The 24,843-nt window shown below is 42.7% G+C and overlaps 1 protein-coding gene across 3 annotated transcripts in view; it reads left to right on the top strand.

The window, feature by feature from the left end:
* ADCY7 (adenylate cyclase 7) overlaps window positions 1-24,843 on the top strand; it is a 123,539-nt gene that overhangs the window by 44,591 nt on the left and 54,105 nt on the right. For all 3 annotated transcript variants that reach the window (XM_075940248.1, XM_006121142.3, XM_075940249.1), the window contains exons 2-4: window positions 12,371-12,925; window positions 16,726-16,929; window positions 20,532-20,693. In XM_075940248.1, the coding sequence (XP_075796363.1) occupies window positions 12,755-12,925; window positions 16,726-16,929; window positions 20,532-20,693 (537 nt within the window). In that variant the 5' untranslated portion in view covers window positions 12,371-12,754. The remainder of the gene's footprint in view (window positions 1-12,370; window positions 12,926-16,725; window positions 16,930-20,531; window positions 20,694-24,843) is intronic.

The raw sequence follows: 24,843 nt of genomic DNA on the forward strand, positions 1-24,843 counted from the left end.
TGTATATAATGCTTAAAGTGACAGCGCAAGGAGATTGGGAGGAAGGGTTTCAATGGGCCTTTTGCTGCTGGATTGGGTCAGGGGGGAGGGGAAGTTGAGTGGGTTTTTGTGTCTCACTCCCAGACAAGATGAGAGTGAGCAATGGGTAGTTTGCTGGCCCCAGAAGATAATAGAGGCTGGTGAGAGTAGACCACCAGCCACGGCTCCTGACTTCTGATATGTCTGATAAGGGGAGGCACCCAGGCCCTTCTGGAGTCTGGCTGCATCTATGGAGCATAAACAGACAAAGGGAAAGTTGGTGCACGGACATCCTCACTTGTCCTCTTGGGAAAGTAGCTAGGGGACTTGCATTAAGCCTATTAAATGATTGTTTTAGAATATTGCCATGCACAAAATGTGGATATATTTTGTTAGTCTCAAAACAATAGGCTGAGGGGCTTCTTGAGAAACCTCAAACCCCAGGGAATTTACCCTTTGGCGCTGAGTAAGGGTCAATAGAAATTAGAACTCAGGATAGCTGACCAGACATGTAAATTGATATTTTAAAGCACAGAATATTATTCCAGTCTCGTTGCCTTAAGGAAGACCTGGATTTCATCTACTCTGTGTAGAACAGTGGTCACCAACCAGTAGATAGGGATCTACCAGTAGATCTTGGAGCCTCTGACAGGTCATCCTGACTGGTTTGGCCAGGAAGCTATCAAGCACTGGCACTTCAGTTGCCCTCCACCCACTGTGCTATTGCTCCTGCCCTCTGCCTTGAAGCTGCCCCCCGGGAATCTCCTGCTTGCTGTGCAGGGTGTGGGAAGGAGAAGAGGGGAAGCACTTATGTCAGGGTGTCCCCCCTTTTTCCCATTTCTGTACCCTATCTCCACACAGTGAAGGGGATGGAGGGAGCCTGGCAGTGCGAATCTGTCACACAGACACACACTCACATTCTGTGTCATTCTCACAAATACACACACTGCTATTTCTTTTGCTGTCTGCCCCTGCAGCCCCTGAGAGAGGCAGAGCACATGCTTTCCACATGCTGTCCTTGCCTGCAGACACCACTCCTGCAGCTCCCATTGATCAGTAGTGGGGAAGTGTAGTTGTGGGCTCAGTGCCTGTAGATGAGGGGCAGTACATGGAGCCATTTTTGTACATGCCATCTGCTTTCAGGAGTGGTGCTGGGCCAGGGCAGGAGTAAGCCTGCCTTAACCCAACTGCTCTACCACCTAGAAGCACAAGTTAAATGGTGCCCAGCCAGAACCTGATTCCTGAACCCCAATCCTCCACCCTGTTCTAAGTTGGGAGCCATTCCCACACTCCAAACTCTTTGGCCCAAGATCAGAACCTGCATCCCTATCCCAGCCTAGTGAAAGTGAGTGAGGATGGGGGAGGCAGAGGAATGGAGCGAGCAGGGTGAGGCCTCAGAGAAGGAGTGGGACAGGGGCAGAGCCTCAAAGAAGGGGCGGGAAGGAAGTGGGGCAAGAGTATTTGGGTTTAAGGTAGATCTTACGTTGCACTTGAATTGCGAAAGTGATCTCGTGGTTAAAAAGGTTGGAGACCACTAGTGTAGACTGCTTCATAAATGCATGCAAGGCGGTGCAGTTCACTGTTGGTGTGTGGGTGGGGGGGAGGGGGAAGAGACTGAAATCCTCCCTAAACATTTTCCTGCTACAAATAAATTAAGGGGCAAAGAAGGTCAAGAACCATGTGAGTCATGCTAGTTGGGAAGAATGTTTGGAATGTGAAATTTGGTGCAACAATTTGATGGTCAGCACATGTCTGAAACCCTGTACTGATCCACTAATTCAATATTATAGACTGTCTTGGAAAATAAGACTTGAGGAGGAAAAAGCACTCTGTTCAGTAGCTCAGCAATATTATGAGAGGTGGCTGTTACTTGCAATATAAGTATTGTTCTGTAATAAATTACTAGCTGTTAATTGACTATATACTGAACATTTTGTTCACTTCTGATCTTCTCCAGGCTGAAAAGAGAAAGAAAGATTTCTTGCTGCTTGGGAGGCACATCAGTCAAACTCCTGAATCATGTTGTTATCACACCATAAATTGACTCTCCTCTTGCCTCAGCCAAACTTTCTGCTTTTGTATTGATAAATGAATTGATCTGCAGGGTATGTCTTCTATGCCAGTTTTCCCTGTGAAGTGGCTCACATTTTCATATTTTTCTTTTGTAGCTCACTTAAGAAAATGACTTGCTGAGTGTTGTCCTCAATTTCACTTTTCTGTTAGTTTGTCCATAACTTTTTCTTCCCGTGTTCTAGGATGCGTTTTGCAGGGTTGTCAGTCTAGTTTGTGATTGGTGAGTCTAGGCTCAGTCTTAAGGAAAACTGTGTGGTGAAAAACTGCAGATGGTTTTAGTAAGTCTGAGAACAAATGGGATTCAATCTGTACTGAGCAGTTTGATTTATAGTTGTACCTTTCCATTTGTTGTAACAAACTCCTGTGTCTTTGTAACATGAAGACACTACAGGGTTTCATTCTTGGTACTTCTAACTTTCTCGGCAAGTATATCCTAGAAGTGCTACAATGGTGCAGCTGTAGTGTGTCTGATGAAGATGCTCTGTGCTGATGGAAGAGTGGCTAATTGCTCCACCTTTGCAAGAGACAGAAGTAATGTTGGCAGGAAACGCTCTCCCACTAAGGCTATGTCTACACTACACTGTTCTTCCGGAAAAAGTTACGCTAATTGCGAACAGCAATTTGTGTAGCTTTTTCTGCTTCTTTTTTTGGAAGAGGCTTTTCCAACATTTGGCCCATCTACACTGGGCCAAATGTTGGGAAAAAATGCTTTTTTGAAACATCCCTTCTTCCTCATTAAATGAGGTTTTTTGGAAAAGCAGACACATTCCCTGGACATGGCAGAGTTTTGCTGGGATACTTCTGGTATCCTAGAAAAACTATGTAGTGTAGACATAGCCTGATAGTGCTGGTGTGGACAGTGCTTAGGTCACTGTAACTTGGTTCACTCTGCAGTGGCTTTTCACTCCCTGGGTGACCTAAGTTAGATTGACATATGCCAGGTGTGGCCAACCTGAGCCTGAGAAGGAGCCACACTTTACCAATGTATATTGCCAAAAAGCTACAGTAATTTGTGAGTAGTCCCCATCAGGTGCCTCCTCTCCTGTCTCCAGTATCTTTCGCCTACCAGCATCCCCACTGATCAGTGCCTCCTCTTCCTTCCCCACTCCTCTTGCCCACTGCAATCAGCTGTTTCATGGCACTAAGGAGGCTCTCAGGAGGCTGTGGGGAAGTGAAGGGGCGAGGGTGCAATACGCTTGAAGGAGGAGGTGGAGCCAGGAGTTAAGCACTGGAAATATGGCACCTATAGCTGCAGCCCTGGAGTCGGCGCCTGAGCAAGGAGCCACATATTAACTTCAGAAGAGCCACAGGTTGGCCACCCCTGACTTAGGTGGTAGTGTACACTTGCCCTGTGAATGACAATACAGGCCTATCCAAAATAATAAAACCTCTATGCTGTGTGAGAAATAGATTGCAAAGACTGATGTTTCAAAATATGAAGAGAGGAAAAGAGTTTCCTTTTAAGAACTTAGGCAAGCATCCTACAAATGGCACCTTAAAAAAAGTCAGGGGAACTAAACCCATAAGCTTCCTTTTGCATTTGTTTACTGTAGCTCTATTCTGAGTACTTGTTGCTTTGTCAGTCCCAGGATATTAGACACACAAACTGGGTGCAGTAATATTTTATAGAACTAACTGTTGGTGAGAGAAACAAGCTTTTGAGCTGCACAGAGCCCTTAGACCAGGGGTCTCAAACTCCCAGCCCGCAGGCCATCCCCAGCTGGAGGAATTGCTCTATCCAACTTGGGAGTCCTGGTAGGCTATCTGTTACTGTTCCCCAAGCTCTGCTCCTTCCCACCAGCACGCTGCCCTCTCCTGCCGTGGCACTCCATCCCCCGAGGATGTGGCTTCGGGGATCATGGGGTGTGGGGCTGATGCAGTGAGGAAGCAGCAGCCCCTCTGCGTTCCCCACGGTGGCAGGAGCTACGGGGAGGCAGAGCAAATGTGTCCACTGATTGCATGCCGCTTCCCCACGACTTCTGCCACCGCTAGGAGCATGGGGGAAGGAGGAACCACTGCTGTTGGGATGCGTCAGGCCTCACTGGCGATCCCCAGAGCCGCATCCTCAGAGGACAGGATGACATGGGGGGAGAGGGTGAGGTGATAGTGGGAGGGAGTAGGGATTGGTGGAATGGTAATGGGGACAGCCCACCGGGATTCACACATTGGATTGTGCAATTGCTCCTGCTGGGATGGTCTGTGGGCTGGGAGTTTAAGACATATTTGAGCCTCAGACTATGAGTTAACTATTTGTCCCACAAAACCTATTTTAACTTGCTGTCAGCTGTGATGTCTGGAGTTCCTTTCACATCCTTGAAGAAGAGCTCAGTATGGTATCAAACTTGTCTTTCTCATTGTCCGAAGTTGGTCCAATAAAAGATATCACTGTAGTTCACTTACTTTGTGTGTCTAGTATGGCTCTAGTTCAGTGGTGAGCAACCCATGGGTTGCGACCCCCATGTGGGGGCCCCGGATGTCTTCCTGGGGGGTTGCTGTGCTGCGCGGCCGCCAATGGCCGGGCCCAGCCGCTGGCTGCCTGGATCTAAGTGCCACGTGGCCACCAATGGCCAGGCCCAGCCGTGGGGCGCGGCTGAAAAAAGGTTGTACACTGCTGCTCTAATTGAAGCAAACTGGTCTCCATTAAAAATTTAGCCTAATGCCATTTGTATCGGTTCCTGCTGTAGATTCTGGTCCCAATCCTGCCCCCACCAGCTGAAATAGGTGCGAGTTCTATGGATGTAGCAAGCTTTACTCTTCTGTTTTGGACTGGAAAGAGTCTTGTCTTTTTATAAAGGGAATCTTTCTTTTCCTTTCACTCTTTGGGTATCCATTACGAATTGTAATCTCATTGGTTAAGTTTCTTTACTTGGTCTAAATAGTCATCTCGCTATCTGGTGCACACGGTTGACTACAGAGCACACACAGGTCTTGGCTAAGTTGCTGGCACTGGTGCTAACACCTAACTGGTGTGACACCTAACCTTCCCTACTCTTTTTATAGATATGTATTAACCTAAAGGTTAGTAACAATTAACTCTGCTCCTGTCTAAATACAACTTTTCTCTCATCCGTTGCTCTTGTCATGGATTTACAGGATACTCATAGCAATATGGATTCTCCTTGATGGTGGTCAGAATTTGGCACTAGTGGAGTGTGGATTTGATTACCACTCAACTGCTTGTTTTGGTGCATTTGCCTGGGGTGCTGTTGGGATGTTGGTTATCTTACTATACATTTTAGAAACGCGTGTCTGACAGATGGGAGGTGATTTAACCTTTTTGTGTGGTATTTGGTGAGACCAGTAAAGAAATACTGTGTGCATGGTGCTTAAAAATAGTGCAGAAAAATTGTAGAATATTAAAAAAAGAGCCTCCAAAATGATTCAAGGATTAGAGAAAATGCTTTAGAGGGGGCGTGTGTGAAAAGAGTACAAGCTGTTTAGTTTCTCAAACAGTAGACTATGAGACGACTGATGACTGCACAAATATGACCAAAGGGAGAAAATTCTGGTTACTAAATGGCTCTTTAATCTAGAGGAGAAGGACAACATGAGTGACTAGCTTGAACTGAAGCCAGGGAAATTTGTAAGGTTTTTTTTTTTTTTTTTTTTTTAACAGTGAGGGTGATAAACCCAAACTATCAGGGAAGTGTTGGATTCTTTGTCTCTCAATGACTTCAGATAAAGACTGGATGCCTTTCTGGATGTGATACGTTAGCCAAATGCTGGTTATTGGATTCCATAGAACAGTAAAGACCTACAATATATACAGGTGGCCAGACTAAATGATCTGAAGGTCCCTTCTGGCCTTAAATTCTATCAATCTATAGGGATAATTTACTGGATAGTGTGTGTGCAGGCGTATAAGTGAGAGGAAGAAGCAAACAGGTGGCAACTAGGCCTTTAATCAGCAAAGCACTTAAGCATCTGCTTGGAAAAAACTGTTTCTTGTTCATGTTATTTCCTGGCTCCGTAAGTTTAAGAAAGACTCATCAACTGATAATGTAGGAATGCTTCAGAGAGGTAGCCGAGTTAGTCTGTAACTGGAAAAACTTAAAAATCAACAAATAGTCTAGCAGCACCTTAAAGACTAATAAAACATAGATGGTATCATGGGCTTGCGTGGGTTTCAACCCACTTCTTCAAATGTAGGCGTATGGATGACTTGCTCAGGAAAGAAACTTAACCAGCACTTTGAAAATGCAGACTATGCAGATGGACTTTTAAATATTTCCTGTTGCTCTTTAAAAGAGATTATTGTAAGTAGTCATGACATGATATGTAGTCAAGTCTATGTGTTAGGGCTGACATTGGAATGACTAATGCTAGGTCAACAACTCATTACTTTTATTTTTATTGTGTACACATCTCAGTGTTCACTGTAATTATCTGCACAAATCCCACATCTGTGAATGGGAAAAACCTCCCTCAAAATAAAACCACTCTTGGTAGAATGGTACCTATAAAAATTGTGTATGGGTCAATACAGCAGCATTTATCTGCTGTGTTTCCTCAAATGCTGTGGGAATTGCGGTAATTATTGTACAATAAAACCTGCTCGTGTTGATAGTACCTTACAGCCCCAATTCCACAATCTTGTTGTTCAGTAAAACTAATGTACTATATGTACCTGTGAGCATGTATGAGTAATACATGCCACGTGTAATATTCTGAATCATCAGACTTAAACTGGAAATTTTAACAGATTTCTGATTTGTAGAAAAGTTGACATTATCTGCTTAAATGTTGGAAGAGAGAAAAAAATGTAAACATTTTATAACTTTTTCAGAGTGTATACAATCAATCACTTTCACTGTCTAGAGTTGATTTTATCAGCGCAAGGAACCTAGCAGAATTTTTAAAAAACGAGGTGGGGAGTGGGGGATTAGATGCATAGGAACAAAAATAGTATCTGCTGTATGGTAGCAGGCATTAAAAAAATACCAGGGCTATTGTACTCCAGTTTCAGATCATAAACTGACCACAATAAGTTCGGAAAACATTGTGTGAAAATTTTTTATCAGCACCGTTTATAGGAATTATCATAGAATCTTAGGGCTGGAAGAGACCTCGGGAGGTCATTGAGTCCAGCCCCCTGCCCAAAGCAGAACCAATCCCAACTAAATCATCCCAGCCAGGGCATTGTCAAGCTGGGACTTAAAAACCTTGAGGGATGGAGATTCCACCACCTCCCTAGGTTAAACCATTCCGGTACTTCCCCACCCTCCTAGTGAAATAGTTTTTCCTAATATCCACCTAGACCTCCCCCACTGTAATTTGAGACCATTGCTCCTTGTTCCGCCATCTGTCACTACTGAGAACAACTTCTCTCCATTGTCTTTGGAACATCCGTACAGGAAGCTGAAGGCTGCTATCAAATCCCCCCCTTACTCTTCTCTTCTGCAGACTAAATAAGCCCAAATCCCTCAGCCTCTTCTCGTAGGTCATGTGCTCCAGCCCCCTAATCATTTTGGTTGCCCTCCACTGGACCTTCTCCAATGCGTCCACACCCTTTCTATAGTGGGGGGCCCAGAACTGGACATAATACTCCGGATGTGGCCTCACCAGAGCCGAATAAAGGGGAATAATCACTTCTCTAGATCTGCTGGAAATGCTCCTCTTAATGCACCCTAATATGCCATTAGCCTTCTTGGCTACAAGGGCACACAGTTGACTTATATCCAGCCTCTCATCCACTGCTATCCGCAGGTCCTTTTCTGCTGATCTGCTACTTAGCCAGTTGGTCCCCAGCCTGTAACAGTGCTTGGGATACTTCTGTCCCAAGTGCGGGACTCTGCACTTGTCCTTGTTGAACCTCATTAGATTTCTTTTGACCCAATCCTCCAATTTGTCTATATCACACCTTCCAATGAGAAATTCAGTATAAACTAATGTTGAAGTGATTGCCTCTCTTCTAACAAATGCACTTTCTCTTGTGTTGAGAAAAATCTGGTTTAGTATTTCAAAATATTGGGCCTGATAAATTGTCATTCTTTGACAATACCTAAGGAGGTACGAGACTCAGTGCTAATTATTCGTATCAGTTTATTTTAAAAACTAGTTGTGCTATCATTAATGATTTGGTAGTTCAAGAAGTAAATATGCATTTACAAATTTATTTTGCTATAAGGCATTAGGGCATAAACTTTTGTGAGATAAAACTCACTTCTTCCGATGCTGAAGAGAAAAATGTAATTTGTTTTTTTCCTAAGGATGACTTCATTTCATTTGCAAAGTGTATATAAACATTGTTTATTATATTGATAGGATTAACTTTTTTATTATTCAGCAACAATCTTGGTGCAATATATTCTGTTTTTCTACCTGGTCACTTGCTTTATAAGTAATCTAGACTTGCAAAACATTTTGGGCAAACACTCAACATGTTTGTTAATTGGAGTTCTATACTTGCTATAATTTTTGGATTGGGCCTTCTGCCTTACCTAAGGCTAATGTCTGGAAAATGCTCTTATTAATTTTCCAGTAGAGTTACGAGGTGGCTTCAGAAATAAATACCAGGCACACCTGATCTCAGATGGGGGGTGGTAGGGACTGGCTGAGAGGAGGGACGGGTAGGGGGAGGGAGGACTAGCTGGTGGGAAGCAGTGCTGGTTGGGAGGGGGTCGGGGGGAGTAGGGCTGGGCGGGGAGATGGGGGGGAGGGAACCGGCCGGTGGGAAGCAGGGCTGGCCAGGGTTTGGGGAGAGTGGGGCTTGCTGGAGGAGATCGGGGGGGAACTGGCCAGCGAGAAGCAGGGCTGGCCGGGAGGAGGGTCTGTGGGAGCGGGGTTGGCCTGGGGAGATGGGGGCGGGGAACTGGCCTGCGGGAAGCAGAGCTGGCTGGGAGGAGGTCTGCGGGAGCGGGGTTGGCCTGGGGAGATGGGGGGGAACTGGCCTGCGGGAAGCAGGGCTGGCTGGGAGGAGGTCTGCGGGAGCGGGGTTGGCCAGGGGAGATTGGGGCAGGGGGGAACCGGCCGGGGGGAAGCGGGGCTGGCCGGGAGAGGGACGGGGGGAGTGGGGCAGGCGGGGGAGGAAGCGAGGGGAGAGAATCGGCTGGACACCTGGCAACCCTATTTTCCAGTGGGTAATGTTCTAGAATTTGGTTATATTGGTATAATTTGGTGTGCTTCTCCTTTAAAAAACAACAACAACAACAACAACAAAAGCCCTACCAACATCTCCAGTTGCAATTAAGAATATGAAAGGTTAAGTGGTAAGCATCACCCTTAACGGGGACAGGATGCATTGTAGGCAAGGGCTGCTCTGGCTAGACTGAAGCAGCCCTTGCCTCTGTTGGGGGGTGCTACTCGAGCCCGTGGGCAGGCAGCCTCCTGGCGCTCCTCCCCTTAATCAGTTAACCCAGGGGTTCTCAAACTTTGTGATACCATGACCCCCTAAAATGCTAAATGAATTTGTGTGATTTCCTCCCACCCTCACTGCCCTGGGTCACTTCTTCCCCCCCTTCTCACCAGACTCCTTGCCCTCCTGGGGTTCCTTCAAGGCATTTGTGTCCTTAACTCCCTTCCCCCCTGCAGGCTCCTTCCCCCTATCTCTTTCTCCTCTGTGCCTCTTTTCCATTCCCTTTGGTTCCTTCTCTCTCTCCTCTCCTCCGTCCTCCACTCCTCTCCCATGTCTTCTCTGCCTCCTCCTCTGACCACCACGTGCCCTTATTTACCTCTGGGTCCTCTGCCCCGACCCAATTCCCCAGCCCGCTGCCTGAGGGACCCCGCCCTCTCCCAGCTGGGGAAGCATTTAGTTGCCCGGCAACCATGCCCAGGCCAGCCCCTCACCTGTCTGCTCCTGCTCAGGCCTCACTCTCCCACCGCCTTGCCTCCTGCTGCAGCTGAGCTGGAGTCCCGTGGCCCCGGCCATGCTGCATGGCTTGCCGGCAGCTGCCTTCCACTGCTCTGCTGCTCTTCACGGCCCGGGAGAGATGGGTCACAAGGGAAAAACTGAATCCAGCTGCGACCCCCCTCAAAATTGCTCACGACCTCCCCCCCGGGGGTTGGGACCCACAGTTTGAGAAACACTGAGTTAATCGGTTAAACATCATGTTTAACTGGTTAACCAATTAAACAGGATTTTACATCCCTAGCTGCACTGTGTCCACTGTGTCTGTATATACTTAAACAGTTTACTTGAAAGTAAGCCATTTAAATTGGCTTTCTAGCAAGTTTTCAGGCCATTCCTTTTCAGAGAAAAACCAAGATTAGAATACCATGGTGATGATAATCTACTAGTAAGGAAGCTGCAATTATTTAATCAAGTCCTACTAAAACATTTTTTAAATCCTGTTTTTCACACTTTGCTGACTCTTTTTTTAAAAAGTCTCCCCTGTCATTGAATGAACTATATTCAAGCAGCCATTTGAAAATTATCAGTCATTACTAGTTAACTGTGTAACTTATCCCTTAATGTTCATTGTTATTTTAACATGGCTGTTGCCATAGAAATAGTATAAATTAGATTGGAAAGATTTAGTAGCTACAGTTCTTTGGTTTCTTTTTTTAACAGATTGGTGCTTTAAATATAAGGGCAGTAGGTTTTGGTTTTGACAACTGTACTTTATTTTTCTATTTGATACTTGTTTCATATATTTAAGGAGGTAAATTTAAAGAAAATGTAAATTAAGTTTTTTATTGTTTCAAAATCAATAGAATATGAAAAAGATACTGCGAATAAAAATGAAATAGTATGTATTAGTCCATATTGTAATGTCAGTTTTAAGCTGAAATTTCCAATGATTTAGTGGTGGGTTTTCCCTAAAACTGATAATCTAGTATGGCCTGTTCCTTTTTAACAAGAATAAGCATCTTCCATCTGAGCAAACTATTACATGTTCAAAGCTCAGATGAATTTTGGCTGAGTAGGAGTACAGGATTGGGCCCTTCATTTTTTATTAGCAAGAATCAAAATCAGTCTGTAGCCCTGATTCGGAACATTTTAAAGTATTGGTTGAACCTCTCTAGTCTGACACCCTGGGGACCTGACCAGTGCCAAACCAAATAATTTGCTAGCCCATGGGAGGTCAGTATTGTCTAGCAGCATTACCAGCACTCACACTACTTACTGGGCTCTTAGAAGATACTTAGGGGTAAATTAGAGCTAAATAACAGCACAGAACACTGAGCGCCAGGTCTGGTGGCTATAAACAAACTTTATGAGACCATGAGAAACTTGGCCACACCCATGATAAGTGGACATCCAGCTAACTAAAATCATGCCAGACCATGATGTTACCAGAGTGTGCTGGACTAGAGAGATTCAACCTGTACTAACTTCAAAAGACCGGGTGGTGCCACTCTTCCTCCAGGAGCAGTTAAATCAATTTCAGTGGGATTGCTAGCGGACTAAGATATCACTTAGTGAGTAAGGGTGGCAAAGTCTAGTCCAAGCGATTGTATGTTTTACTCATTTGTGGTCTTTCTACCATTTAAGTGCAGGTACTGTGATTTATGCACACATCTTTAAATACATGTTATGCAGACTTATGAAAGAACTGTACAATGGAGCAATTATCTTCAGAGAAATCATGAAAGTGTGTTTGGAAAAACATGGAACAATTTTGTTAGTTTTGGGCGGGGAATAATATTTTGGGGTACAACGGAAAACTCAGTGTTGTTTTATCTTTAAACCGACAGTTTTTAGTATGACAAGTACATGATTCTGTTATATCCTTTTATAACTGAATATCAAAGTCAAACCTGTTAGCCCATCAAAATAGTAAATATGCATGAAGAGAAGTTCACTGCACTGCTCAATTTATTCTGCCTGTTTCAATCTCAGAAGAGTTCTGCATGTTAATATGTACAGTCAGTTTCAAGATTAAGTTGGAATTAATCTTGTATTAGAGATGGGGGAGGGGAACAAACTTTTACATAGTGTTGGTCACATCTGTTGCCATTTTTTGATTGCTTGAACCATCTCACCGTATCATTCTCAATTACTTAACATGCCTATGGTAACAACAGCCATTGCTCATGTGGGAATATAACAATAGAAAGGTATTTAATTTATTTTTGGCTGGTTTTAAGTGTTTCAGCTGCTATAAAAAGGTAGCATCAAATCCCCAACTTTAGCAAGTGCTCCAGGGGTCAGTATTTGAGAACCACTGCATTAGAGTTTAAATGGCATGTTAAACAGAAAGTTATAAATGTTGAGGGACTGTTGTGCTTAATTCCCATGGCCCAGTGAAAGGTTATTTACAGAGAGGTTCAAGAATATAGTTTTCTGAGACAAAAATGCATCCAATTAACTGAAGTTTAACTTGCTGTCTCTTCACAGAGTTTATCCCGTGAAAAACACTCCAAAGGAATTGCTGACAGTTTGTGGAAAGAAGTTACAGTGACTGTGGCAAAAGAAAAGCTGAACAGCAGCAGCACAAGTATCAATCAATCTAGAAAAAAAACTTGCATGCAGCCTTTGAAGAATAGGAGGTGGCTCTGGGGAGGAGGGCTCTTCCCTATTATATATATTGAGAGCTGAACTTTATGCTCATGAGCAAAAGCACAAGGCAAGCACGCAGAATGTGAATCACTCCGTGTGGTCCAGCAAATCAGAACCAAAGCCTACTTAAGAAGACAAAAGTGCTCTTCAAAGAAGGCTAGTTCTGTCTTTGCTTTCTTCTTATTACTGGGAGCTGAGAAATAAAAGCCAAAGTGGAATAAAATGCCAGCTAAAGGCAAATACTTCTTTAATGAAAACGAAGACTGCAAGATAACAGACCCACTTTATGAGAAGTACCGCTACACAAGCCAGCAGCATCCGCTTCTTCTCCTGCTACTCTTCATTGCAATTACTTTCTGTATTGCGCTAATTGTAATATTCTTTGTCGATTCTGTGAGTATAACTAGGGTTCTCGGTTTGCACTGTACATTGTGTGAGGTAGGGAACAACTTGTATCAAAGGTCCCAGAAACTCACTAGATAAATGTGTCATTGGGCTAGAATGGTGTAACCTTACTTCAGGTTAGTGGTAAAAGTATGTGTATGTGTGTGATGTGATGTGATGTGATGTCATGTCATGTCATTGGGCTAGAATGGTGTAACCCGTATTTCAGGTTAGTGGTAAAAGTGTGTGTGTGACAGACAGACAGGCAGAGACTTCTTAACAGTTTATATTCCAAGGTATATTAGAGTCATGCTCAGGATGGATTGATTTAAATCAAGGCAATTTAAATAATTGCTTTAAATCACGATTTAAATCACCAACAAAAATTGATTTTAAATCAAGTTTTCCACTCACACTTCATGTATTTCTTCAAACAGTGGTGCAAATCTGATCACTAAAACATGTTAATTTACATCTTAGCACAGCATTTTACAACATCTAAGATGATATACTTTGTGTAATTTTTTTTAGATAACTTGATTTTTAATTATTTAGGAAATAGCACATCATACTCATTAATTGTGTCAAGCTGCAGATGCTGCAGCAGTACATTAAGAATGGTAAGAACTAAAGCGGGCGCACACACACAGTAGCACTTATTTTATTAAACTAAATCTTAAGTGTTACATAAATGTTTCACATTTGCAATTGAAGCAGCTCTCCTGGGTTGCCAGCTGATGGCTGTCCTTAATCTTCTTTAAAATTTTCGTATTTTATTAACTCTAACAGACAAGTCCTCAAAACACTAAGTGTACAGTGTCCTTAAAACTTCTAAAACTAGCTCTCCTCTTCCCCACTCCCATTATCATTTTGATGCAGATCAGATTTTGAGTTACCACCAAAAGCAAAGTCTGACTGTGCTTAGAATGCACTTAATTTTGAAGTAAGCCCCATTGGAAACAAGTATAGGATGGTGTTCCTTTGGGAAAGCTGAGTTATGCTGAAGTAAAATAGGGGATAGACTTATGGCACTTATTATGTGATATAAAATAAGAAAATGACAGTGGCAACTCCAGATTTCTCTTACTACAGCTTTCTGTACTGTATACTTGGGTGATAGATTCCCAACCTAGTTAACTAATTAAACAAGCCATAAAGATTAGCTAAACTTTTTTTCCTAGCTACATCCAGCATAATGAACAGCTTAGGAATTTACATGTCAAATCACACTTACCCTAAATGGCATATAGAGTGTCTTGAAGAATGGCGCATTGCAAAGTTGATGCACTTTTTTCTTCAGACACATCCACATCTTTCTTCCTCCACTTCATTTTCTCCTAATAAGCAGTTTTCCTTATGATGATTCATTCTTGCAGCTAGTCCCTGCATCCTCCTCTTGCTCTGCTTACACTTGACACATTTTCCTTTTTTATCCACGGAATGAATTTTTTCAAAATATTCCCAGATAGGGTCTCTCTTACACCCAGGAGCCTTGACTGTTTCTATGGGAGGAGTGTAGGGGGATATAGGAAACTGTGTGTAGAAACCTATAAGCCTTGGCTTGTCAGTTGATTTTGTTGACTACAGGCACTCTCCCCTCTCCCTTGCTGCCTCTGTATCAGCAAGATCCAGATCTCCCTGCTGCTCTCTTCCCTGTGCTGTTGCCTCAGATAGAGAGGCAGCAAAGCTGAGAGTGAAGTGGGGCAGGCTGGAGCCCATACAAGCAGGAAGTCTCGCCCCCGGGGACTATCAAATAGTTGTGTGTATGCTAAGATTTCATGTAGTTACATGAGTATTCACTTGCATGCTCTCTAACATCCCTAGTGTGTATGCTGAATAATGTCTTCCCTTTTTCTTTCTTGTCCACTCTACTGTTCCTTTCTAGGCTGCCTCCATCCTTTCCTACATACTGTCTCTGTGTCTCTTTAGACAATGTTTTATCTAGCTCTTCTGCCATTCTTGACCCAGGGTCACCACAACATAAGCACAGAACAAAACCAATCCTATCTAGCCAGTGCCTGTCTTTGTACATGTTAGTTGGCTGAGAAACAGAAATTGAAGACTCAAAACTTTCAAAAAGCAAGAGCTGGTAACTAGTCTGGACAAATGAGAGCCATTAATTCATTTTTATGAGACCGTAAGTGTAGGCATAGCATGTTTGTGATGAGATTCAGGGGCAGATATAAGGCAGGACGAGTGGGGCGGCCGCCCTGGGCCCCGCGCTTCAAGAAGCCCCGTGCATGCGCCAAAGGGGGGCCCCACGAAATTGTGCTGCCCTGGGCCCTGCAAAATGGTCATCTGCCCCCAATGAGTTTTTATTATAACTGTTATTTTAAAATGTAGCTGTTTTTTTTAAATGAGAAATTTAGTATTTTATTGATTTAAAAAAAAATAAAAAAATCTGATTTAAATTAAAAAATCAGGGGTTTTTTTATTTGAAAAAATGTATTGATTTTTATCTTCTCTGATCATGCCAATAAATACATATGCTAAGGAAAAAAGGTGAAACAAAGTGGAAAAAAAACTTGAGAGGGAGGATATTGTAACTTTAGATTCAAGAATATGAGTGTTTTGAGAAATACAGCAAACTAAAATGTGAAGTAACAAATGGTTTCCTTGCTTAAGAAGTCTTGTGATTGATTTTTAGAGTTTGAAAAAAAATGTTATGGAAACTCTTTTGGGATGTAATCAGGGTAAAATTGTTAATTTTAGCTGGATATGGTTCACTTTTCTATGTGACAGATGCAAGTTTAGGAACAGTTTATGGTGGGTAGGAAAAATATATTGCACCAAATCTATATGTGAACTGGCTACCAGGATCACTTGCTGGCTAATTAAGGAAATACAAAAATTAGGGTTTGGATGGAGTGTCTTTTTTTTCATAAATAGAACCAAAGAGACAAATTTATGGGTTGTGTAAAGGAAAAGAAGCTAAATGTAAAGATGGTGATAAAAGGGCTGGTAAATCTCCCTGTCAGTTTTTAACAGTCTTCCGCAAGTGCAAGTTGAATCAGTTCTTTGGAACTGAGGACTAGAGCCCTGTGCAGATACACAGATATCCATGGCTCATTTTTGCTTATACAGACGCAGGTACAAAATTTTGTATTTGCAGGGCTCTTTGAGGACCTAGACAGTGTACCCATGATGTGTAGTACTTCTAGAGCATGGGTTCCCAAACTGGGGGCCGTGAAGAAATTCCGGGGGGGGGGGGGGTGAGGCGACCTAACTCCCCCTCCGCAGTAATTCTCCACCCCTCCCCCCCCCCAAGTTTTGCTGCTATTTTTGTTTTTCAGCCCTGGTCAGTTCCTTATTTTTTTTTTTTTTGGGCTCAAGTTTTGCAGCTCCTGGGAGAGGGGGGCGTGAGGGTTTCTCAAAAATCAAAAAGGGGACGTGATGCCGAAAAGTTTGGGAACCACTGTTCTAGAGGGAAGTTCATCCTGAAGTTTGCTACTCACGCTCTCCCTCCCTTGTTCTTATTAACTTTCTTTACTTTTAACATAATTTAATAGAAAAGCTCTGTTCTGCAAGTATTAGATATTCACCAATATTAGCAGGTGAAACTGTAGCAATAAGTTGGAGTAATACTTTTTGTTTACATAGGGATTTTCCTTTTCCTAAGATTCTGAAAACATGCATAGTTCCACATATAACATGACAAAAAGTACGTCTGAATAGACATTGCTGTAGGAATAGCTTGTAATATGATGACATCGTAGCTGCATGGCTGACATTAGACACACAAGTAGGTTTTGCATTTATTAAAAGGAAAGTTCAGTACTTACATGACACTTTTGTTTTGCTTTCAACAGAAATATCGACATCTTGGCTTCATTATTGTAGTATGTACTGCTCTTGTAATATTTGCAGTCATATACTTGCTTGTATGCATTGAATCCTTATTTCGGAGATGGCTGAAATTATTTGGGATTTTGATTTGGATCTGCTTCCTGACCATAGGATGTGTGTCAGTTTTTGAAAACGGAAATGTTCATTTATTCTATGCGTGGGAACAGGTATGTATTTCCAGTTTGATGCACTGACATTTACCAGTGGTAGTCAATATAAATTTGTACTTAAAATTGTAATTGTATACCATGAGTTTTAGGTTTACTTCTTCACCAATCCAGTTATATTGATTGGATTACAGAATAATACTTTTCATTAAGTTTGTCCCTGATTTTGAGAAGACTTATGCATATAAACTACTTAAAGTTCAGCATCTTCACATTGATGTCACTTGGGCTACTCACACAGTGTGTAAAATTAAGCATGTGTAGAAGTCTTTGTAAGCTCTTGGCCTTATGCTTTTAAATTAAATTAAACAAATAAATAGGTATTGCTTGTCAGGGGTGTATCTTAAAAGTAAATTATTTCTCTAATAATTCTCAGTGGTTTGACAGAGTGCTGATTAGGCTCTTGATTATATAGTGGTATGCAAATAATTTTTAAAAATATCCTATAGCTGTATGTGCCTAGTGAAAGTGTTTTCAGATCAAGTAGAAAGAGGAAAGTAAACACATTCTGGCATTGCTGGGTGTCGTTGGCATTAATTATGTTGTATCTCTGACCAGAAGACAGACAATTTTCTGAAGCCAAAAAATTATAATCTGTAGGAAACTCCTTCCAAGATCTGATAACATAAGCAGAAGAGTTTTGAAGAGAGAAACCACTTTTTATCTAATTTATACTGATCCTTCCCATTCCATCCATCCTTTTTTGAATAATGAAAATTAGAAATAATCTCCCAGACAATCAGAATCTGTTTTCTACTTTGACTGCAGTCCAGCACAGTGATATGTTTACTGCAGACTTCAGCTACTGTAGCTATATCTTTGCTAAAGATAGCAGCATGTATAATATGAAGCGATAGAGCCTTCGGTTTATTGCATAAATTCACACTGGTGAGGTTGGTTTTCAAAATAATTCTAATTAATAATTTGAATACAAAATTTGTGGAAAAATGATATTTGTTGTTTTGGTGATGGTTTGTTTGTTTGTTTTGGTGTTTTGTTTTTTATTTTTGTTTTTGTTTTTTGCTCCTATAACTAAACAAAGGGCCTGACTTTGCTTCTTTAATTGCTGAAACACTTAATGTGGGCTGATATCTTTGACTTTTTTTTTTAAATGTGAAGATCATATTATAGGAGGTCAGATGGAACAGCAATTTTCTGCCTTTAACATTCTCATGTGTCTTTATTTAGTATCTTTGATCATAAGTGAAGTGTGTGTGTTTCCTTATTTAGTCTTCATTTCTCCATGTTACAAAACCTTTACACAGTATTTAGAATCTACCATGAGTGAGAATCTCCCCAAGAGAGGCTACTGTCTGGAACAGTAGTCAAGTTGGGGTTGAAATGAAATGGCAAAGCTGAGTGGGCAGTCTTGCAATATGTCTGTCACAGAACTACATGCAAGCATTGAGTCCCTTTGTATGGGAGGCTACAACAGAAATCCATAAATATTAGGGCAGTCAATGGACCTGCATTAATGCCTGTGATTAACGCAGTCTAGGATTAATGCGTTAATTTTTTTAGTGCGCTAATTGCAGGCATTAATGCTGCGCTGCCCCTTTGAAGTGCTGCTGCGGCACTTCAAAAGGGCAATGCAACGCAAAGCCCAGGATCAGCCTTGCACTGTCCCTTGGGAACACTGCCTCTGCTGCCCCTGGGTTCTGCTGCCGTGCAGGGCCTGGATCAGCTGGGCAGTCCCCGGCTGACCCCGGGCTCCTAATGTGCTGCCTTTTTGAGGTGCCGGGGCGGGATTTCCAAGGGGCAGTAGAACATGGAGCCCGGGATCAGCTGGGCACTCCAGCTGTTCCTGGGCTCCGTGTTGTGCTGCCCCTTTCATGTGCCACCACGGCATTTCAAACGGCAGCGCTGCATGGAGCCCGGGGTCAGCTGGGGACTCTAGCTGATCCCGGGCTCCATGCAACGCTGCCCCATTGAAAGGGGAGGTGCACATGATTAATCACGCGATTAATGACGATTAAATTTTTTAATTGTTTGACAGCCCTAATCAATATGTATTTAATGACACTCTAATAGCACTTTATGAGCTATGGTTTAGCAGGCCAAGGTACATTTTGTAAATTCGTTAACTATGCCTTCAAGTGTATGTTTATGTGCAGTAGTGATTACTCTGTTGAATCAACTCCATGAAGGATTGTTTGATTTTAGAGTCAATAAAATATTAAGCAAATAAACATTTTCACAAGGTGTTGGTTCTAAGATTATAATAAGAACTTAAAGCAGTTGGGTAGTTTGAAATGAAAGGCAGTAGCTTCATTCTTGCTTTATATTATTGTTGGTACATAATTCAGGTGTAGGTTATGTCCTAGCTTGTCTGTGGTTATAAGGTCTACAGCAGTGGTCTCCAACCTTTTTAAGCACAAGATCCCTTCTTTGAATTCAAGTCAATCCAGGATCTTCCTCAAACTCAAATACTCTTGCCCCGTCTCCTCCCTGTGGTTCCACCTTCCTCACTCTGTGGTAATGGGGCTTGGGGGACACCCTGACATCAGCTCCCACCTCTTTTGCCTTCCCCACCCTACACAGAAAGCAGGAGGCTCCAGAGAGGCAGCTCCAAGGCAGAGAGCAGTAACAACATGGCAGTGTGGGTAGGGGCAGTTGAAGTGCCGGTACTTGATTACTTCCCAGCCAAACCACTCAGGATCACCTGTCAGAGGCTCCAGGATCTACCAGTAGTTGGTGACCACTGGTCTACAATAGGGATTTAAGGGAGTAGTTGACTAGTCGACTACTTGATAAGTCTAGGCTTAGTGGGTGGTTGAGTTGACTACTCGCATTCCCTCTCCCCCTTGCTGCCTCTATATCAGAGAGCATGGGCTGGGGAGGCGGAAGCAGAAGCCGGTTCCTCCAGCACAGTCCCCAGAGTGCTGTCTCCCTCTCCCCGCCTCTGATAGAGGCAGCAGTGGGTGGCAGGGGGAGGAGGGAGCAGGGGAGGCTGCTCTAGCAGCAGCCCTTGTCCACGGAGATCCCAGGGAGAAGTTAGGACCCCACCTCCCATGGATAGGGGCTGCTGTTGCGAAGCAGCCCCTGTCCGCGTCCAGCTACCGTGGGCAGGAGCTGCTTGGCAGCAGCAGCCCCCATCCGCAGGGGATCCCAATTCCCCACTGATGATCTCCGTGGGCAGGGGCTGCTGCCAGCTGGGCAGGCAGCTGGCTCAGTCCTGTGCTGGGACCAAACTCCACTGTGGCTGTGCAATTTAAAAGGCAGTTGGGACTGAACCGGCTGTCTATTGACTAATCGAGGTGTCGATAAAAATTTTATCAACTACTCAATTATTAAAATAACCTCATTTGAACATCCCTAGTCTACAGTATATCTGCTGTTTTACCAAAGAAGGAGACAAATTAATCATCAAATGTCCTCTTTAAGCAACTGACTTGTCTACATGTATATAATAACTTTATCCAGTGTCCTCAATGCTTTTATGAACACTGATCTCCCGATGACTGTAATTGTTCCATTGAAATGTCAGTATTAGAGTGTGCAGCATGAAGAAAAGTCAAAAAGCTGATATTTCCCCCCTGGCTTTGTGGTGATTTTTGTCTGGCACCTAAAAATAACAGGTTTTTCCTTTTTTCTTTTTAAAGGTACCATTCTTTCTGTTCATCATCTTCACAGTTTATACTATGTTACCCTTTGGGATGAGAGATGCAGCCATCATCAGTGTCCTTTCTGCAGTGTTGCACATTGTAGCCCTAAGCATTGCAGTGACTGTATATTCGGAAACAAATCAATATCTCATATTTCAGGTAAGGAAGTGCTATTTGTTAGAATAGTCTAATTTCTTAGGCATTTGCATTAGAAATGGGCACAAACTGCAAAGTTAAGATATGAATGCAAGCTTCAGGGCTATGAAAAAATTCATACACCCAAGAGACACAGGTATCCTGACTTAACCCCCAGTGTAGACAGTGCTAGGTTGACAGAAGAATTCTTCCATTTCCTAACTACCACCTCCTAAGGGAGGTGGATTAAGTAGGTCAACATTAAGAATAGAGTTTTAAAAATTAGGGATGCAAGCAACTAGTTGGCTACCCGATAAGCCAAGGCTTATTGGGTAGTCGAGTCACTAGTCGAGTAGTCGCTTCTCCCCCTCCCTTTTTGCCTCTATCTATTATAAGGCAGAGCTCTGCAATGGGTTTAGCTCCTGCGGTCAGGAATTTACCCTACTGCGGCTCTGCAGTTTCCCTCCTCATCGACTAATTGAGTAGTTGATAGAAATTCCATCGACTACTCGATTAGCTAATTAAAAATAGTGAAGGGTATTTCTGTTAGCATTATGATTTCCAGACTATTAAGGAAAAGGGTAATGCCTGTGTTCTTTCTGATCAGAGAACAGGGGTGGACAGTAAGTAGCCTGTGGGCTGGATACATGATTAGCCCCTGGCAGGCTGCTAGATGCTTTATTTGCCCAAGTGTCTGTAGGTACGGCTGCTCGCAGCTCCCATTGGTCACAGTTCATTGTTCCCAGCCAATGAGAGCTGCAAAAAGTGGTGGCCCAGCCTGCGCTGCTTCCCACAGCTCTCATTGGCCAAGAATAGTGAATGGCAGTCATTGGAAGCAGCAGGCAGCCATACCCATGGACGTACAGGTAAATAAAGTGTCTGGTGCCCTGCCAGGGGCTAACCCTGGCAAACTGCATCCAGGACATTAGCCACTTATTGCTCACCCCTGTTGCAGACCCACAGAAGATAGGAAAATGCAACCGTATGTGTTTACTTGAGTGCCTTCATTCCATGGTTTTAGAAACTATGCTGTACTCTTTATGGAAGATTTTATATTAAAAAAATAATCCCTTGTTACTTGAGTGTATTTAGTAGCAGAACAAGTCTATCAAATGAAATTCTAATTTTGAATGAATGAAATGTTTTATTAGTGACTGGAACAAAGGTGTCCACAAAACTGATTATCTTTTGGTGATAAAATTGTATCTGGATCACTCTGCAAGAACATGGAGTTCTAGAATCACCGTACTCATGTTGCATGCATCTCCAAAAAGAAATGGCAATTTATTGAATAAACATATGGCAGATATTAGTCACATCACTTAATGTATTATGGGAAGTCACTCTGGTACCATGGTGATGAATGCAGTATAAGAGTAGAATAGAATATTAGCACTTCGTATTACAGGTGTTTGACTGTATAGTATAACATACTATAATTCAGTAAGTGCCCCATTTGACTATAGGACAAAAGATAGACCTGCAGCCAAAAGGTAAAACAGTGATTTTAAAAAACTGATGATATTAAGGTAACTTTCATCCTGCAAATAACTTTTTGTGGGTTTTTTCCATCAAAATAACTCATGGAATTCTAGAATTTACATGCATGTTTTCCATGAGCGCTAACCCATATAGCAAATTAATATGAGAAGTAGTAAATTACCAGATGAAGGAAGTATGCAGTAGTTCACCCTAAGGCAGTTATAGCATGGGCATCTGTGATTTGCAGCTGTTCTTTTGTAGATATTCTTTTAAGAGCAGTCTTTTTGTTTGCAGTCTGCCTCGGCTATACTTGTCAGTTTTCCCCTGTGGTCTTATCTCTTATCTGAAAATGTATTTCAGATGTATCATGTGTTTTGATTGTTTTAATTGTTACATTAAACATTATTAGCGTATAGCCTCTCTCCCCAACCACCATTGCTACTTCATGCACATTTTCTTTTTGCCCCTTTTTTTAAGATAATTTTCTTTCAACTTGATTAGCACAGTCTAGTGCAAGCAACTGATAGGGAGGGGATGTGTCCTCACCTGCTGGGAGAGACTTGCTGCTCTGTCCTCAGCAGGGAACTGCTGCTGTCTTTGAGAGAGAAGTGCCCTTCCCCCAGACCGGCAGCTCCATGTGTAGAGTCTAAACCCCTGGTTGGGTGGGGTTCATTAAGTAGCTGCAACTTAGAGGGAATCTTGGGAAACACTGCAGTTTCCTTCAATTTTTTTTACCCTATGGATGACATAAGGATGCTAAGGACTAGTCAACTATCCAAGTCAACTAGTCAATTCCCCCCCTTGCTGCCTCTATTAAGTGGGGGGGCTCTTGAACATTTCAAAGGAGGAATATGGACGTGCCTGTCAAGTAGACCATAGGAAATTCCATCAACTACTCGACTAGTACATGAATTATTAACATCCCTAGGATGCAAGGTGGAAATCTGACCATTCCTAACAGCATATGGTATGTACCAGCCACACCTTATCAGTAAATTTTCGCAGTCATTTGGCAGGCGCCACCAGCAGTCTATCCTTCCACGTTTAAAAAAGATAAAGAGCTAGAATAAGGAGTGCAAGCACCATGATCCAGACTCTCTGCATATTTTATACATGCATGTCATGTCTAACTGAGGTAACTCATGACAACCTTATTTCCTTCCCAGACAAGTGCTTGCGGTAGAGTGAGGTCACTCCTCTTTCTAACATTCGATACTCACTGCATTGTTAGCAGCAGATCTGTTTTCAATATAGTAATCACAGTCCAGAGCAGCTCCTATGTACTGAAAGCTCTCTTGGTAATGGAAACAGTGTCTAATCTAAATGACTTCACTAACAGTCCTAGGCCTATATTTTCAGAAGTGACTAGCGATTTCAGGTGCCTCAGGCCTTGTCTACACTTGAAATGCATTGCATCCTGGAACTCAGAAACTCCAGTCTCTTTCAGAGCAGGAATCAAAGGGCATTTGAGAGGTCCAGGACTCTTATGGAGAACAACCTGCCAGCTGCCTCTTCTCTGGCCTTTTAAGGGGAGTTTAGCATCAGTGGCCCTGCAAACTGTGGCAATGTGTCATAGGGAGAGAGGTGATCAGGCAGGTCAGAGAGTTTACATTGAAGTGGAACAGTAATTGAATGATCATGTTTTGTGTTTTATTTAAGTAGGAAGAGTATCTTTTTGGAAGGGTTGTATACATGGAAGGTGGGCTCAGCATTGTCCTAATGGGAGCCGTATTGTGTTCTCTTGCTCCCACTTATTATGGAATGGGCAGTGAAATAATGTAGTTTAATTGGTCTTTTAATTTGGTCTAGATTTTAGATGTTGCGACTGATGTAATAAATCCAAAACACCCTGTGTAAAGTGTTCCAGACATTGTCCTACCCCATACTCGATATATCCAACGCAGCTAACCCCCAACATTTCTAATCACTTTACAGACACCAAATACAATATTTTTCTTTCCAGTGCAAGTAACCACAAAGTGATTTCACTGTACCTAGAGCTTTAACTCTCTTAACATTGCCCTTTATGTGTGCATGTGGTAGGGAGAAGGAGGAAGCTTCATGTTCAGTCTATTTTAGGGTTGCATATTTGTAAATTTGGAAATGTTAGGTTATCGTAGGACACAGCATACTTATTCATGCGATTCACCAAAGAGCTTCCTATCTAAGTAAGTGATGCCCATAGGAATACTTGTATTAGTACGGGTTCTCCTAGTGTATGTCTACACTTGCACCCTAGTTCGAACTAGGGATGCAAATGCAGGCATTCGAAATAGTCAATGAAGCAGGGATTTAAATATCCCGTGCTTCATTAGCATGATCTCACTAGTGCGCTAGTTCGAATCACAGCCGATTCGAACCAGGAAGTGTGCGCCGGGACGCATTAGTTCGAACCAAACCCCTTCGCTCTAACTAACATTACTCTTCATTTTTTGAGTCACGTTAGTTCGAACCAAAGGGTTTGGTTCAAATTAACGCATCCTGGTGCGCCCTTCCTGGTTCGAATCAGCTATGATTCGAACTAGCGTGCCGGCAAAATCATGCTAACGAAGCACGGGATATTTAAATCCCCGCTTCATCGACTATTTCGAATGCCTGCATTTGCATCCCTTGTTCAAACTGGAGTGCAAGTGTAGATATACCCCCAGAGATTTGCAGGTCAGGACCCGTATTATAATTCTATTTGGAAAGC

This window comes from Pelodiscus sinensis, chromosome 12, assembly GCF_049634645.1.
Source record: "Pelodiscus sinensis isolate JC-2024 chromosome 12, ASM4963464v1, whole genome shotgun sequence".
Taxonomy (NCBI): Eukaryota; Metazoa; Chordata; order Testudines; family Trionychidae; genus Pelodiscus; species Pelodiscus sinensis.